General features: G+C 41.2%; 1 protein-coding gene and 1 non-coding gene across 2 annotated transcripts in view; both read right to left on the reverse strand.

Moving 5' to 3' along the window:
- The window catches only part of PIWIL2 (piwi like RNA-mediated gene silencing 2), a 502,914-nt gene that overhangs the window by 211,630 nt on the left and 274,852 nt on the right, over positions 1 to 16,432 (reverse strand). Inside the window, exons 11-12 of the mRNA XM_089658746.1 lie at positions 12,255 to 12,395; positions 4,265 to 4,378 (exon numbers count right to left, since the gene is read on the reverse strand). Of these exons, the coding sequence (XP_089514872.1) occupies positions 4,265 to 4,378; positions 12,255 to 12,395 (255 nt within the window). The remainder of the gene's footprint in view (positions 1 to 4,264; positions 4,379 to 12,254; positions 12,396 to 16,432) is intronic.
- LOC149440342 (U6 spliceosomal RNA) lies at positions 14,937 to 15,043 on the reverse strand. The gene has a single exon (XR_016307665.1). It is a non-coding gene; the product is annotated as a U6 spliceosomal RNA (small nuclear RNA).

Raw genomic sequence — 16,432 nt, forward strand, 5'->3', positions numbered from 1 at the left:
GGCAGAGGACTGGGTTTAGAGGACTAGGGTCAGCAGAGCACTGTACAGAGGTCAGTGGGGCAATAGCCAGAGAGGCAGTGTACAGAGGTCAGTGCTGAAAGGGCACACAGCACAGCTCCTCCTCCCCACACAGCACAAAAGCTGAAATCAGATTATTTTACAGACACAGCCTTTATCTGCACAGTGTATAGCTGACTACTGCAGCTTTGCTGCTGTTCCGATCTAGAGATTTCACAGGTCAGAACAGCAACATACTGTAGCAGGTAGCTATATACTGTCCAGATGGAGGTTTTGTCTGTAAAATAATCCTCATTCTAAAGCTCCACCCTTCCATGAACATAGGAGAAATGTCTTTTTTTAGATTTTGCAAGTCTCTTTGTACTCAAAAGGGACATAGCAAGATGGTGGAGTTTGAAGTGCAACAATGTTTACAAGGGTTTTTGAGCCCTGGACAATGATAGCTGTATTAAAGTCATTAGTTGTCCAAGGAACTGTAAAATACTTGCAGAAAAGTCTGTCTTAGTCAGGTAGGCCCCTTGATGCATGCCTGAGGGAGAGCTAAAATTGCATGCAGAGACCAGTTTCAAAGGAAAAGTACAGACAATGCTATTTTGGCTATACTTCAACTGAGGATCACAGTTCATTTCACGTTTCTGTGACCCGTTTTCAGCCGACAGCGGGCTAAAGCCACCTGTGAGATGACATCACTCAGCCGGTAAAGGCACTGGAGAGATTCCATCCAGATACCTGCCCCAGAAGCTCACTCAGTTCTCATTCCTAGAGCAGGCGGGGAAGAGATGCAGCATAAGATCGATGCTCATACTTCTGTTTTTAAATTAGATCCAGCTCCGATGCAAGATAAACATTGTGAATACGAGATTGAGTGTTGTGTGGGCCTTTGGCTGAGTGAATGTGTGCCTGAGCTTTTGCTGCAGCTCTCTTTTGCCTGGTTTACACCATTGCTATGGGTGAGGGTATTCCCCTGTGCAGAATGCACAGAATATGCTGCAGAAGCTGGGTAAGCTGAGAAACAGTATGCAGTAACCCAGGTGGTGACTCTCCTTTAGTAAAGTCCTTGCGACAAAAGGATGAGAGGGTGCACCCTTAAACCTTAAAAATGTTATAGGTGGAAGTTTGTGACATGTGGTGTGGAGTAACACCTGGTCGTCCACCTGAGACAAAATTCTGAGCAATTGAATTTTAATGCCAAGACTGAAAATTTGACAGTTAAAATAATAAACTAGTAAGCCAAGATTGATTTCTCCATAAGCGAAGAGGTTAAGGCACTAGCAAAAAGTAAGATAGGGTTGCAGGGGGACACCCAGCAGGGCATGTACTCAAAATCATAGTAGTGTCTAATTACCTGGAAGTACCAGCCTTTATCCAGAGTTTATGAATATCCAGCCTGTGTCCTGTACAATAAGATTAAGATATTCTTGCTTTTTTAAACCTACATCACAGAAAACAGGGAAGTTAATTTTTGGACTAGTAAAATGTCCTATGAGAGGCTGGCAACAGTAATCAATTGATAATAGGCCCAACAGTAAAAACCCTTTCAACATAAGACAAAGATGAGTAACGGACAAGGCCCATACAAGGCTGCCTGCAGGACTTTCCCAATGAGGCTGGCACCTACTTAGGCCCGTAAATCCCTCTGGTAAAGTTTAGCCAATGTATTTATAAAGGATCAAGTGACCACCTTACAGATCTAGAAAACAAAGGCCTGAAAGGAGAGGAAAGGGAGGAGCCCTAACATTCATGCCATATGCCTGAGTAATGATTTTCTTAAACCACATAAGCAACTGTGAATCTAGAGGCAGCCTTTCCCTTTCAGGAACCTTCTTGCAACATGAATAGGGCATCAGATTGAAAAACCGAGACTGTGGCTGGGGTCAGCTTGCAAAGGTCTAACCATATCCAAGCAGTGGAGGTCTTTGGGACAGAAGGAAAGCAACAATTTGGCTGGTTTAATTTAATGCTGAGACCAATTAGGCAGGAAGGAATTATGTGGTCTCAGCACAACCTTGTCCTTGTGAAGCACAAGAAAAGGCTCCTTAAATGACACAGTTACAAACTCAGACACCCTCCTAACTGAGGTGATGGCCACAAGAAAGACAACCTTGTGTGATAGGAGACTGTGAGAAATATCCCAAATTAGTTTAAATGGTGGTCTCTAAAGGACCAAAAACTCCAGACTGAGGTCCAACAAAGTTAGCAAGAAACATACTGGTGAAGCAACGTAAGCCTTTTTGCAAAGACTCTGACCAAGATGTAGGAAACCAACAGTCTCTAAAAGAGCACCGCCAAGGCAGAAATCTGACCTTTTATAGTTTTCATAGCCAACACACCAGAGATACACTATATTGCCAAAAGTATTGGGTCACCCCTCCAAATCATTGGCATCAGCTGTTCCAATCACCTCCATGGCCACAAGTGTATAACATCAAGCACCTAGGCATGTAGAGTGCTCCTACAAACATTTGTGAAAGAATGGGTCGCTCTCAGGACATCAGTAAATTCAAATGTGGTACCATGATAGGTTGCCACCTTTGCAATAAGTCCATTCATGAAGTTTCCTTGCTAATAAATATTCCATGGTCAACTGTAAGTGGTATTATAACAAAGTGGAAGCAACTGGAAACAACATCAACTCAGCCACAAAGTGGTAGGCCATGTAAAATGACAGAACAGGGTCAGCGTATGCTGAAGCACACAGTGCGCAGAAGTCGCCAACTGTCTGCAGAGTAAATAGCTCTAAAGACCTGCAAACTTTGTGTGGTCTTCAGCTTAGCACAACAGTGATTAGAGCTTCATGGAATGGGTTTCCATGGCCAAGCAGCTACATCCAAGCCATACATCAAAGCGTCGGATGCAGTGATGTAAAGCATGCAGCCACTGTACTCTAGAGCAGTGGAGACGTATTCTCTGGAGTGACAAATCATGCTTCTCTGCCTGGTAATCTGATGGACATATCTGGGTTGGTGGTTGCCAGGAGAATGGTACTTGCCTGGCTACATTATGCCAAGTGTAAAGTTTGGTGGAGGGGGGATTATGGTTTTGGGTTGTTTTTCAGGGGTTGGGCTTAGCCCTTTTGTTGCAGTGAAGTCTTAAGGCATCAGCATGCCAAGACATTTTGGACACCTTTGTGGGAACAGTTTGGGGTGGCCCCTGCCTGTTCCAACATGACAGACCCAAAGAAATAGTCAGTGTGCTCAAACAGGGCAGAGCACACAATGAGCTAATGTAGTCCCACAGGATATGCTACTCTATAGGTGAGGCAAGGGAGGAAAAAAAAAACAGTGTCCACCCAACAACACCCAAAGGCAAGAAACCAGTAACCCAAATACAGCCCTTGCATTTACACAAAGCAGAGCTGGAAAATTAGCTCAATCTTCCACAAACGTCAATGGCCCTGGACCTGTCAAGCTCCCCACCAGCTAACTACAGATGCAATCACCTACTGAAGTGAGATCACACATAGAATCCAGAAAAATTTTGCTTCCATGGTCTCTCTTTTCTTCCACCTGGGTCCTGGTACTTTCCCTCTCTGGGACATTTAACAAAGGAACTGATGTGAAAAACTGCTGCTGCTAAAGAGCAGAGAAAAGCAGTTTATAAAGAAGAAATGTGTGCATCAAAGCAAAAAAGGTTCCTAAAAAAGGCATCCTGAAAAACAGAGAGACAGGTTCATCGCTTATGAAAACTAGAAAAAAACGAAACATTGCTGTGAGTGGGAGGCGTTCTGCTGGGCGATGTCAAGCTTTGCTATTTGCCAATGTCCAATCACCTGCAGGTGGAATATTACCATATAGTCTAACAATTAACTCTCCTGTGTCCTGTAATGTAGGTTTAAGAAAAAAATATATTCAAATTAAATACATTTAATAAAAACACAATAAATTTGCACATGTCACACTTAGCACACCTCGGCTGCTAATAAGTAAAAGTACAACATAGAAAGTTTTAGAATCCAAAGAAAGGGAGTAAATGTCAGGAGGTTGCCAGCAACAGAAGGAGTAAATAGTAGGATGTCACTGGTGTAAGAAAATTCGCCAACCAGTTGTATAAGCTTTGGTTTCAAACTATGAGAATGACACACAACAAAAAGCAAATCTAAACTCATATATATCAATATTTTGCTAAACATATTTAATATTGTTGTGTCCTCAACATACAGTACAAGTGCGATTTACCAAAAACATACAGTAATATATTTGAATCTATACTACACTTTCTCAAATTCAAACAGTATTGAAATACTTACAACAGAAATAGAGGGCTCACGTGTCACCTCTCTGGTCCAGTTGAGGTCCTCTCCAGGAGAGAAGGAATTTCTTTTTAGGTTAATTTTCTCCTTTGGCAAAATCCTACCAGATGTCTGCAGAAAAATTGAAAAACAGGTTATCCACATGCTAAAATTTTATAACATTTCACTTCAAGTCCAAGAGATTTGAAAGTCTATGCAGATAGTTGTCTAGTTAACTACACAATAAAAACATTTCCCAAGGATGGAAAATTGTGGGCCTTGAAAACTGTAGTTGAAAAATGCAAAGGTTGTGCTCTTATTGAGCAAATATAGTAGAGCCCACAAAACCACACATTATTATGGGCTCTTCCTGCTGCATGCTTGCCTTTTTAGTACCACAGTCCTACTTCCAACAGCAAATTTAATGGGTAACATGCTGCACTTCCAGGTGCGGAGTCTGAGAACATGACCACATTTTAAACGGAGCTTTCTGCAACCAAACAACTCTTAAAAGACACCAGCACCCCACCAGCACCTCTGCCCTGTATTGACTCTCCCAAACTTCTCCCATCTCCCAGCCAGCGCTGTGTATATGCTTCCAGCAGAACTGGCTTGCTCCACAATAGCATACAGCTTCCATTTAACCACTTGCCAACCAGCAGTTTAACTTTTATTGATGGGTGGCTGATCTGCTGTTCCCTGCAATATATCCATAGATCACGGGGGAACTTCCAGATTTACAGGTGAGCTGTAGTTTGGACACAACACAAGTTTATTAGGAGGATCACAACCAATGATATTCACCGTGAACCTGCTGATGGCTGTGGCCAACTGCAGCACAGAGATCTGTGTGTTAGTAAACACAAAACTGGCTGTTTCTTCTCCCTGATGTCACTTACCGTTCAGAGTTGAGATCAGAGAGAAAAGTCAGCCAGTCTGTGAGTAAAATAATCACACATACACACATTCACCCAGCCAGTGTCATTAGCACAGTCACAGGGCAAAGTGTTATCACTGATCACTATATGACTGGCTCTATGGACGACATACAGTGTCACTTAAGAGTCCTTCCCCGCCAGTGTCAGTTAGTGCCAGTCCCTGATTGCCCATGACACTATCACAGTCCTATCGTAAGTCGTTGATCACCGCCATTACCAGCATAGTGTGTCTGGATCAGTATCCTGGTCACGGTCAGAACTATACTAGTGTTCTCAACAGTATACTGTCCCCAAAAATTTTATTTCTAGCACACAAGCAGTCCCTGATTGCTAGCCAAAAGCTTTTTTGTGATCTGGCAAGCACCAGCAGCGTAGTACATCAGACACCAGCACTGCAGAATTTTATGGTGATGTGGCTGGCAAGCACCAGAAATGCAGTACCAGCTGGTGAGGTAGTAATGGTGTATATGGTGCAAAAATTGTTGTGTGTACATAAATGTCTATGCAGAACAGCAAACACCAACTGGAGCGTTAAGGGTAACTTCCCGCTTATGTCAATGCACCAGATGCAGCACCTCTTAAGAAACTGAAGTATCTCTAAGCAAACAGATAAAAAGAACAGCATAATGTAGTATATTATGAGATTTATCATAGTGAAAAGACAAAATCAAATCACATTGTGACAGTTAAAATCAGGCTCATCACATAGTAAGGGCTTCCTATGGATAGCATCACAACAGGGAACCTCAGACCAGGATAGAAACACTGGGTGGATGGATACACCTGCAGGACCAAGAGAACACACAAGGAGGGCACAAAACTAAGTGCAGCATTAAATGGAATAAGAGACACTAGTAAATTAGCAACTCACATGGGAAGAAAAAAACTGCACTTTTTGTATGTAATCCATGGGCGGTCGGCTCATGCATCCAGGATGCGGAGCCTCTGCCTAAAACTTGCAGCATGGTAGGTTTAGTCATCTGGCTAGATGACAGCTTAGATGGAAAACTGCAAACCAACAAGATGGCAAAGGACTTCTGTGGGATGCAGAGCAGACTGGAAACGAGATCACTGGGACATCAGGGGGGACAGAGCTATGCATTTCAAGGCTACCCAAGTCTTCTACAGCTTGAGAAAGAAGCTTGATTTCCGCCATCTTGTTGGGTTTCACTTCCCTTACTATGTGAAGGAAATGATTATTTACTGTTACAATGTGAGTTGCCATTTGTCTTTTCACAATAATAAATCAGTTAACATACAACACTCAGATTGCGCCCTGTTCTTCTTCTTACCAAGTTGGTGAGGTGGCTAGCACAAGTAGCGTAATGCAACCCTGGCCACCAAGAATTCGAGCACAAGCCCATAAAACCCATGGTAACCCAGAGCTGCTTGTAAACCCTAACTGGCTGCCCCCAGATTCATCAGCACCCACTATACCTCCATTTAAAGGCCTGGGGTTCCGGTGGAAACAACCAACTTAACAACACCCTTTGACTTCTTTTAAAGCATTTTTCACCAAAACCTCTAAAAATCTAAAAAGCTTTATTTGTGTGAAAAAAAGAATATAAATTTCACTTGGGTACAGTGCTGCATGACCGAGCAATTGCCAGTTAAAAAATAGCAGTACTAAATAGCAAAAAATGGCCTGGTCATGAAGGAGGTAAAAAATCTCCGGAGGTCAAGAGGATAAAATATCTTTCTAAATCAAAAATATCTATCTAAAAACACTCTGTGCATGGTGCTAAAACGAAACAGACAACAAAGCCAGGAAGACACTTGTGAATGTCTCTCTCTTCCCATTCCTCCCCACTAAACCCTCCTTTCAATCGTCAGGATGACTGTTCGCCAGATAAACACAACCTATTCTTTACAAGCCAATTCTAAAACCATGAAGGACGAGGTGTTTAAAATACTTCTGTCTTATTTTCACAAAAAGTTTGGATCATTGGAAAAAAAGTGTTTGAAACAGTGCTGGAAACAATTCCTTATAACTTCTATTCCTGCACAATACAACAACTTGAAGAGAGTGTGAGCGACTAAGTGACAACTGCTACTCATCGCTTCAAATTTAGAGAAAATGTAGCAGATCTGGAAAACAGAAACTGTAGATCCATTCTACACTTCACAGGGATCCCTGAGTCATACAAAGGCACAAATCTCATGCACTACTTCACGGTTGACCTAATGACCTTTCCCAACCTCAAAACATGCCCTACTTGGGGCACATCAACTGGGTCCAGAATGGCAAAAACTTAACAGGAGACCGAGACCAGTCAGAGTAAAAAAATTCCACTTTGAGGATAAAGAATCTATTCTATCTACAGATTGAAAAAACAGGGAATTCTGTATTTATTGGAAATGTATTCCGATATTCCAGGAATTCTTAGCGTATATGTCACACAGAATTATAAAGAATTTGTGCCCGATTGCAAGCAGCTCTCTGAAAACATCCATTTCTCTCTACTATACACATCTTAACTACGTGTTCTCTGGAATGGTGAGTCCAATTATTTGACAACCCAAAATCAGCAGCATAACAAATACAATTGGATTCTTCATTTTCAACTGTTAAACTACTAAATTTAATGCCCTATGCTACAGTGCAATGTGATTTTTTCGCCTGGTGAAACCCTTTTCACTCTTAAAGTATTACTAAAGGGAACATTTTTTTTTTGTTTTGGATACAATGGAAAGTGATTAGAACACCTACTAAGAGATCCAAACTCCTTATTTGTCCTGTTTACCACTGTCATTGAAAGTAAAAGAAAAACTAAAATTTTGGGCTGACACTAGAACAGTAAGAGAGGAAATCTTCCAAAATCCCTCAATTTGAAGGGATTTTTCTCACTGTTTTGGCTATGGGACAGGAAGTAAAGGAAAATATCCCTAATAGCACAAACTTGACAAAAAACTGTCAAGGATTATAATCCTTCCTTATTCGATCCAAAATGAAAAAAAGATTTACCTTTAGTTCTATTTTAACAAATGGCGAGTGCCTGTATTTGGAAGAGAACTTATTTTCTTTAGGTTTCTCATGCTTACCTATGCATAATGTTGTTCTTGATCTATCCTTGCTATGTAATAACATTGTTTGTTCAAAAATGTAACCCATTTGCTCAGATAGCTAAGTAACAGGTGAACCTTGAAGTAAAAAACATTGAACATGCTTAATGTATTTGATCTATTGTTAAAGCACTGTTATAAGTTATTAACCACTTGCCCTCCAGAGGATTTACCCCTCTTCCTGACCAAGCCATTTTTTGCGATACAGTGCTGCGTTACTTTAACTGACAATTGCGCGGTCATAAAACGCTGTACATAAATTAAATTTATAACTTTTTTTACCCACAAATAGAGCTTTCTTTTGGCAGTATTTGATCAATTCCTGTGTATTTATTTTTTGCGCAATAAACAAAAAAAAGACCAAACAATCTTGAACACTCCCCCAATATTTTTAACTTTTTGCTATAAAACATATCCAATAAAAATAATTTTATAAAATCAAATTTCTTCATAAATTTAGGACAAAATGTATTCTGCTACATTCATTTGCTAAACAAATACATGTAAATTAATTGGTTTACATGAAAGTTATAGCGTCTACAAACGGCGATATATACTGGAATTTTTATTTATTTTATACTAGTAATGGTGATGATCAGCGACTTATAGCGGGACTGCGAAGGGCATTCTGCCGCGTATACGGAAATGCAAATCACGCATATATATATATGTGATTTTGGCCATCTCTGTAGCAGTACTTCTACTATAGGGCAGCGAGAACATGGATAAAAAAGTTTAGGAATACAAAAAAACAAAACAAACAAACATCATACTCACCTAGGTGGATGCAGCATCGGTCTGAACCCCTATCACCTCTAAGACCAAGAACTGCACTAATCACTCAAATTATTCAATAAGTGAACAAATATCTGATAGTGAAACACTTGTGCATTAGTGATGGTGGGACACTCTGTGTACCAAAATATATACACTTCCCTGTGACATTCAGTGTACACTTCAAAATGACTGAATTCAATACCCTTACCAAATATATAAGGTAAGTAAACTTTTATAAATCCAGAAGAAGGTACACATCTGCAATGTTCACATGGATGCCTTCAGATCCTTTGTATACACACTCCATCGTAATCATGCTCCATAGTATCCATAAAGAAAGAACAGACCCATATAGTGCAACATCGTATGAAGGTACATAAATACACTTTAATAATATCTCCTTACATTAAAATCACTTAAAAGCGCATTATTCCCATGACTCCAACCTCAAGCAGCTTCCAGGAACACCAGGCACTGTTTTTCCCACACTAAAGATGGCCGCTCCGCTACTTACGGTCCTCTGGGTAACGTCCGACGTCACGTCCCTTGACTTAATCATAAGGGGTGTGTTCGTCGGACAGGACGGCCACAATTTATTTCGTTCTTCAAACTGACTCAGAGTCCTCAGATGCCATATTTAAATAGGGAGAGCTGCCACATATACTCTGTATCTCGTAGCTATGATCACCAGCCTCGCTCATACAACCTATGCTAACTCATGTAAAAGTATCAAATTGCTGACTTCAAACTGACTCAGAGTCCTCAACCGCCATATTTAAATATAGAGAGCTGCCCCAGAGGACAGCATTACACCAGTCAGACGACACTGGCACCATCAGTAGGTGCCATGCAAGCAATTTCTTAAGCAGAAAGTGAGCTGGGGGAACACTGAAGTAGCACAAGCAACATACTCCTTTTTGACATTGTGATTTTAGTTGACAGTAAAAGAATAATTTTAGAGTTATGTACTTTCGCTGAAAAAAAGCATTTCTGCAGATGGTTTGAAGGGAAAAAAAAAACTATGGTAATGCCATTTTGACATAGCTCTGGAACTTCCTGGTAGTATTAAAACTTTGAGCCCCTGTTGGCTAGCGAGGAAGCCAAACAAAGTGATAAGCCAACAAAAATTTGAATTGATGGGCAAGCTAAGAAACTACTCCTCAGGCTTAAAAGATGGGCTTGTTGGCTGCTGAAGCCAGGCTTTAAACATGTGAAGTCATCATTGCTTTGCACAAAAATGGATTCACATGCAAAGATATTGCTTCTACTAAGATTGAATCTAAATCAACCATTTATTGGATCAAGAACTTCAAGGAGAGAGGTTCAATTGTTGTGAGGAAGGCTTCAGGGCACCCAAGAAAGTCCAGCAAGTGCCAGGACCATCTCCTAAAGTTGATTCAGCTGAGGGATCGGGGCACTACAAGTGCAGAGCTTGCTCAGGAATGGCAGCTGGAAGGTAAGAGTGCATCGGCAAGCACCATGAAGCGAAGACTTTTGGAGGATGGCCTGTTGTCAACAAATGTAGCAAAGAAGCCACTTCTCTCCAGGGAAAACATTAGGGACAGGCTGATATTCTGCAAAAGGTAAAGGGAATGGACTGCTGAGGACTGTGGTAAAGTAATTTTCTCTGCTGAATCCCCTTTCGGATTGTTTGGAGCATACGGAAGAACCTTGTCCAGAGAAGAAAAGGTGAGTGCTACCATCAGTCTTGTGTCATCCCAACAGTAAAGCATCCATAGACCATTCATGTGTGCGGTTGCTTTTCAGCTAAGGGAGTGGGCTCACACACAATTTTGACTAGGAACAAAGCCATGAATAAAGAATGGTACAAAAACATCCTCCAAAATAAACTTTTCCCAACCATCCAAGAACAGTTTGGTGACAGACAATGCCTTTTCCAGCATGAAGGAGAACCTTGCCATGAGGAAAAAGTGATAACCAAGTGGCTTGGGGAAGAAAACATTGAAATTTTGGGTCCATGACCAGGAAACTCTCCAGACCTTAATCCCATTGAAACTTGTGGTCAATCCTCAAGAGCTGGGTGAACAAACACCCTCCACAAATTCTGACAAACTCCAAGCATTGATTATGCAAGAATGGGCTGTCATCAGTCAGGATATGGCCCAGAAGTTGATTGACAGCATGCCAGGGCAAATTGCAGAGGTCTTGAAAAAGAAAGGTCAATACTGCAAATATTGACTCTTTGCATAAACGTAATGTAATTGCCAAAAAAAAGCCTTTGACACTTGTCTGAAATGATTGTAATTATACTTCAGTATACCATAGTAACATTAGACAAAAAGAAATAAAAAAAATTGAAGCAGCTAACTTTATGAAAATTAATATTTGTGTCAATCAGAAAACTTTTGGCCAAGGCTGCATGTTGCCCCAACATTTTGCATTCCTGATAATGTCCGATGCTCCATACAGCACCATGTACTTGTATGAAAAATGTATCATGCTCTCCTTGCATTGCTTCCTTTGTGTGAAATAGCAAGTGTCATTTCTTCAGTGTTGTCACATGAAAAGACATAATAAAATATTTATAAAAATGTGAGGGGTGTACTCACTTCTGTGAGAGATATATATATATATATATATACACACATACACACAGTATCTCCATACACACACAAACATTTTGCTTTGCACTTCTATTTTAAAATGAATGAGTTTTAGAATGTAAGGGATCACATATACAATAAATTCAAATTGTACATACAATTAGCCAATACCAGGCTTAGTCATTGTATCAGCATTCAGTAATGCTCTAAACAGCGGCACTTTAACACAGAGGGGGAGGTCCATCATAAAAATGCAAATCAGGCTCAGATGCATGTATATGTACCACGGAACATGCTGTCAGCAGTTGAGATCAGAATCATGTTCACACTGGAGTGCTCCTTAACTGTCCAATCAGTAGCTTGAGGGCACAATTTTACCATTATAACGGACCCAGCTGTGCTGCAGTGTTGGAGGTCAGGCACTTGGCTGTGTTGTCTGGAAACAGTGCCTGTTCACAAAACTAGCTGCACAGAATAAAATGTTTAGCAGGTAAAGTAGCTCTAACGTGTATTTCAACAGTGTATTTAGCTGCTCACCTATAGTTCTGTTCATTTAACTATGATCGTTGCCTATAAAACATCTTTAACAGCATATTATTCACCCTAAACATGTTTATACACTGCATGCAATATGGAATAATGGCATACAAATTAGGAAACATCTACCTTATGTATGTCCATGTCTATTTCGAGACCCCATTTCTGTAGCTCATTTTGTGCTTCCTCACTGCTTTGAATTCTTTTTATCAGCTGCCCAAGGGAGATGTAGTGCTCTTTTGGGCTCAGATGGATTTGCTGGGTAACATCCTGAAGTGAAAAAACGAAAAGAGAAAACAAACATTTTTGTATGCACCATAAAAATACTTTTCTTAAAGTATATGTAATCCCTCACATTGTAAAACAACCAATTCAATTTAATATAGCAAAGAAAGGCAACACACTTGTGTATACATATAAAAACATTATAAATACCTTTTACCGCTGATGGGATCACATGCCCTCTAAGTGCCTTATGCAGCCGAGAGCTGGGGGAGGAGAAACAGCATTACACTGAACTTCCCAGTGAATGGCAGTGCAGGGGAGGGCAGGTGAGCACAATTCTGATCATTGGAGACAGACACCGCACCAATTGTTCCATCAACAGTAGCTCATCTAAGAATCCTGCAATGGGGATGCCATGGGAGTCCTGTTGGGCTTACACTGGGCTATTACCCTGATAAACACCCAAAGAGCAGAAGAAAGGAAGAAGGGCAGGGCCACAAACTAATGGTGCACAGGCCCCACAGCAAAGCACAGCAGCATTGATGCATTGGAAAAAATGGGGACATAAATATGCTTCCACCATGCTCACAAAAGCCAAAATGTCAGCCTGGGGTGGAAGGGGAATACATACTTTATTGGATCCCATGTGGAAATTTCTGCATGCTTGAATGAAGATTCTGAGCTCTGAGATCCAAGACTGGGCAGATGCTGGCTTTGGGAACTTTGAACAAGTTGGAGAAAAATCTGTGAACTCTATCTGCTACAGGAATAGGCAAAAAACCATCCTGACCCAGAAGGGTTCAATAGAAATATGCTAATCTATATGGTGACACAGGAAAGCTGGAGGTGAGAAACTGAGGAGGGGCACGGTCTGTAGTTCTGGGGAACCACCTTCTGCAACTACAGTGTCTGCAATGCTAGAAGTCAAAATGTTCACATCCCATCACTGTGTTAAGATGGGGTACACCTTCATGCTGAGGAAAATTTGCCTGTGGATTTGGCAGGCTTTGAATCTCAGACCCTGCAGGTAGTATGGAAGCTGAACTTGGGAAGTTTCAACATGGAGAGGTAAGGAAGATCTGTGCTCTTGGCACCAACAGCATCCTTGATAATGGTATCAAGAGTAGATACAAAGAAACTTTGTCCCTCAAAATCCATGCAAATCAATCGCTTCTTGAGGGCGTGGCTGGAGCAACGGCTGAGGCCATCTTCACATAGGACTCCAAGAGCAGTTAGAGTGGCATCCTTCCTCACAACACGCCAACATGACTGAAGATATTTGAGGACACCGCTCCCCCCTTTATACCGCGAGGAGATTATCGAGCTCCAGCTTGGAGCGGCGCCATCACGTTACACACATTGGCTTATCAGTTGCTTCTTGGTTCTGTAGTCAACCGCTTTTATTAAAAAATCTGACCAAAACCAATACACATTTAAGCAGCACTTGGGGGAAGCAAAAAGCTTATCAGGGTGTTTCCAATTTTCACACAGAAAGAGTTGGATCAGTGGATGAAATAGAAAGTGTTCATAGGGCCACTAAAGGATCCAAGACTGTAAACAGCACTGGTAGAAGCAAAAAACTGATCCTCTATTTGCAGAGTGGTGATCACTGCATTGACGAGAACTGAAAAGGTCTTTTTTATGTAAGGGCTTGTTCACACAGTGGTGCAGAGATGTCAGGTTTTTGCATGCATTCTGCAAGGGCAAAATGAAATCAATTCTTCTCTATGAGCCCTGTTCACACCACAACACTAATATCAAGTGTAGATTTATTCTGCAACGTGTAGAAACATCATTGCAGCGTGCATGAAAACTGGTGTAAAACAGATGTCTTTGCAAGTGAAATCTGCGTGTCAGTTTCCATCAGTTTTTCAACACGTATGGCGTGAACGAGGACCAAGAGTAATAGCAGTGGAATGTGATTTCTCAGCTCATCCGTCAAATATTGGAGTCACAATTAGACAGTCTCAGCAGCTTATGACTCAGAAGCTGCCAAGGCAGTCGATAAGCAAGAGAGAATCTGAAGGAAAAGAGCAAACAACCTGGTGATATGGGGTATAAACTCTTCAAGGACTTGCAAAAGACAAGAGGAAACAGCAACACCTGGTTTAAGAATACTTCAATGGCAGAATTTCAAAATAGATTCTAGGAGCAGAGGAAAACAGGATAGTATGCTGCAGACATCAGCATCATCAGTGGACACACAGCAAACCACCTCAAAGCTGATATACTGTGTGAGCTGACACCACTCATAACAATGGGAGTGACCTCTCCAAGTTCAGAATATAATATTTTGTGATCATGTGGCAGAAAGGTAATGAAAGGCTTCAAGTAAGAGGAAAAAAACTTAGGTACTCACAAAAGACAAACAGGTAGCAGGTAAGGGCTGGAAATCTAGGAGGTGAGTCACTGAAAGCATCAGGATTAGACTGGATTTCTATATGACTCTTTGCAAGAAGGAGCAGCAGCAGATACTTCTTTAACGCTAAAATGTCAGGAAAAAGAGAGTGGTGCACGCGTGCAAGATTAAATCCAGCAGACCCACAGCACGGCAAAAAGGCAGGAAACTGATTTTTTTTTTTTTTAATAAATATGGGACATTTCACAAATGTGTGTGTCATCCTTCAGCAGGGGCCATGCTAATCTTCTCTGTAATTTTCCAAATGTTGTATATGTGCTGCCATATCAAGCATTTTCTTTCTTCTTTTTTTTTTTTTTTAATAAACAAGGGGGGAAAAGGGAATTTTATAGGGGACCAGCAACCTGCAGTGTAGGTGGCCCTAGGTGCTTTGCCTACCCATCTACTCACTAAGTGAGTCTTCAGGGACAGATCAAGCAGTGAGGCAATGCCAAGGGCTCTGGAACTGAAAAAAACGCTCCACAGCTAACTTTTAACACAAAAGAAATCTGGAAAGAGTCTTACATGGAACCAAATGCCTGAAAGAAACTTCCAGCTTATTTTCACAACATCCAGTCCAACGTGGTCTAGACAAGGCACTCCAAATCCAAGCTAAGGACAGCCATGCCAAATAGCTGTAACAGAAGAGAAAAGTTCCAGCAGTGACGTATAAAAAAAGTCTTGAAGAAATATCTTTAAGTGTAAGGGAAAAAAGCTGCTAGCAAAAATAGGCTGCTTTCCTACACAGCAGATCTGAAGAGGTGTCCATCCTTCTACACTGTGTGCGCAATTATTATTTAAGTATTTTGATCAAATCAACACTTTCATGCATATATTGTTAACTCCAAGCTGTATAAACTTGAAAGTTTATTGGATCTAAGCATATTAGGTGATTGATTGATCCGAGCAGAGCGAGGCGCTCACTGCGCATGCGTGACCACGGTTCTTTTTAAATACAGGCGTCCTTGAGAGAGGATTCACCCCTTTGACAACAAGCATGGCTCGAAACATGTTAGGGCATCCACTCAACAGACGCCATTAAACCACCAGGGAGCCACTAGCCACCAGGGAACTTATCTGTTTGACCTGGGCATTGCTTTATATTTGTGAGTTCCCTAATATACCATTTGCTGTTTACTCAATAAAGACATACTTCACCATTATTGCCATTTTGCCCTTGGCTCGTTATTTACGAGCCCCATCAAGGTGGAGCGATTTGGAGGAGTACTATTAGGAGAGGACTCCGTTAGACCTGCCAGCGAAACCTGAGATGACTCTGGAGAGTGTTTCCCACCATTCCTGGGGGTCTTACATGGTGACCGGATGCAGTCCTGTTTGTTGACCAGGCCCTGATGCCCACCATTATACATACAACGCTCAGTCTGTATGTCTTTGTGGTAAGCGCATTCATTTACCGGATTCTTCCACAAGCCTGACTGGATCTGTAATATACTTATTACCACTGTGGCATTGCCGATCTTTCACCTTTATCTTTTTATCACATTTGGGACTATTTACGTTTGATTGATGGTTCACACCGTCTTATCTATTTACAGTGACTCTGGTTATACGGATGTTTGCTTTATTATTTAGCGCTGCATATCATTTTATATTATTTTTTCATTCTTTTGGTGTTGAGGATTGCCTTGTGTGCTAGCTGCCATTCTGAGATTGCGTTCACTCA

The sequence above is a fragment of the Staurois parvus genome, unplaced genomic scaffold (genome assembly GCF_062004578.1).
Source record: "Staurois parvus isolate SC_StPar_1 unplaced genomic scaffold, SC_StPar_1.0 ptg001090l, whole genome shotgun sequence".
Lineage (NCBI taxonomy): Eukaryota > Metazoa > Chordata > Amphibia > Anura > Ranidae > Staurois > Staurois parvus.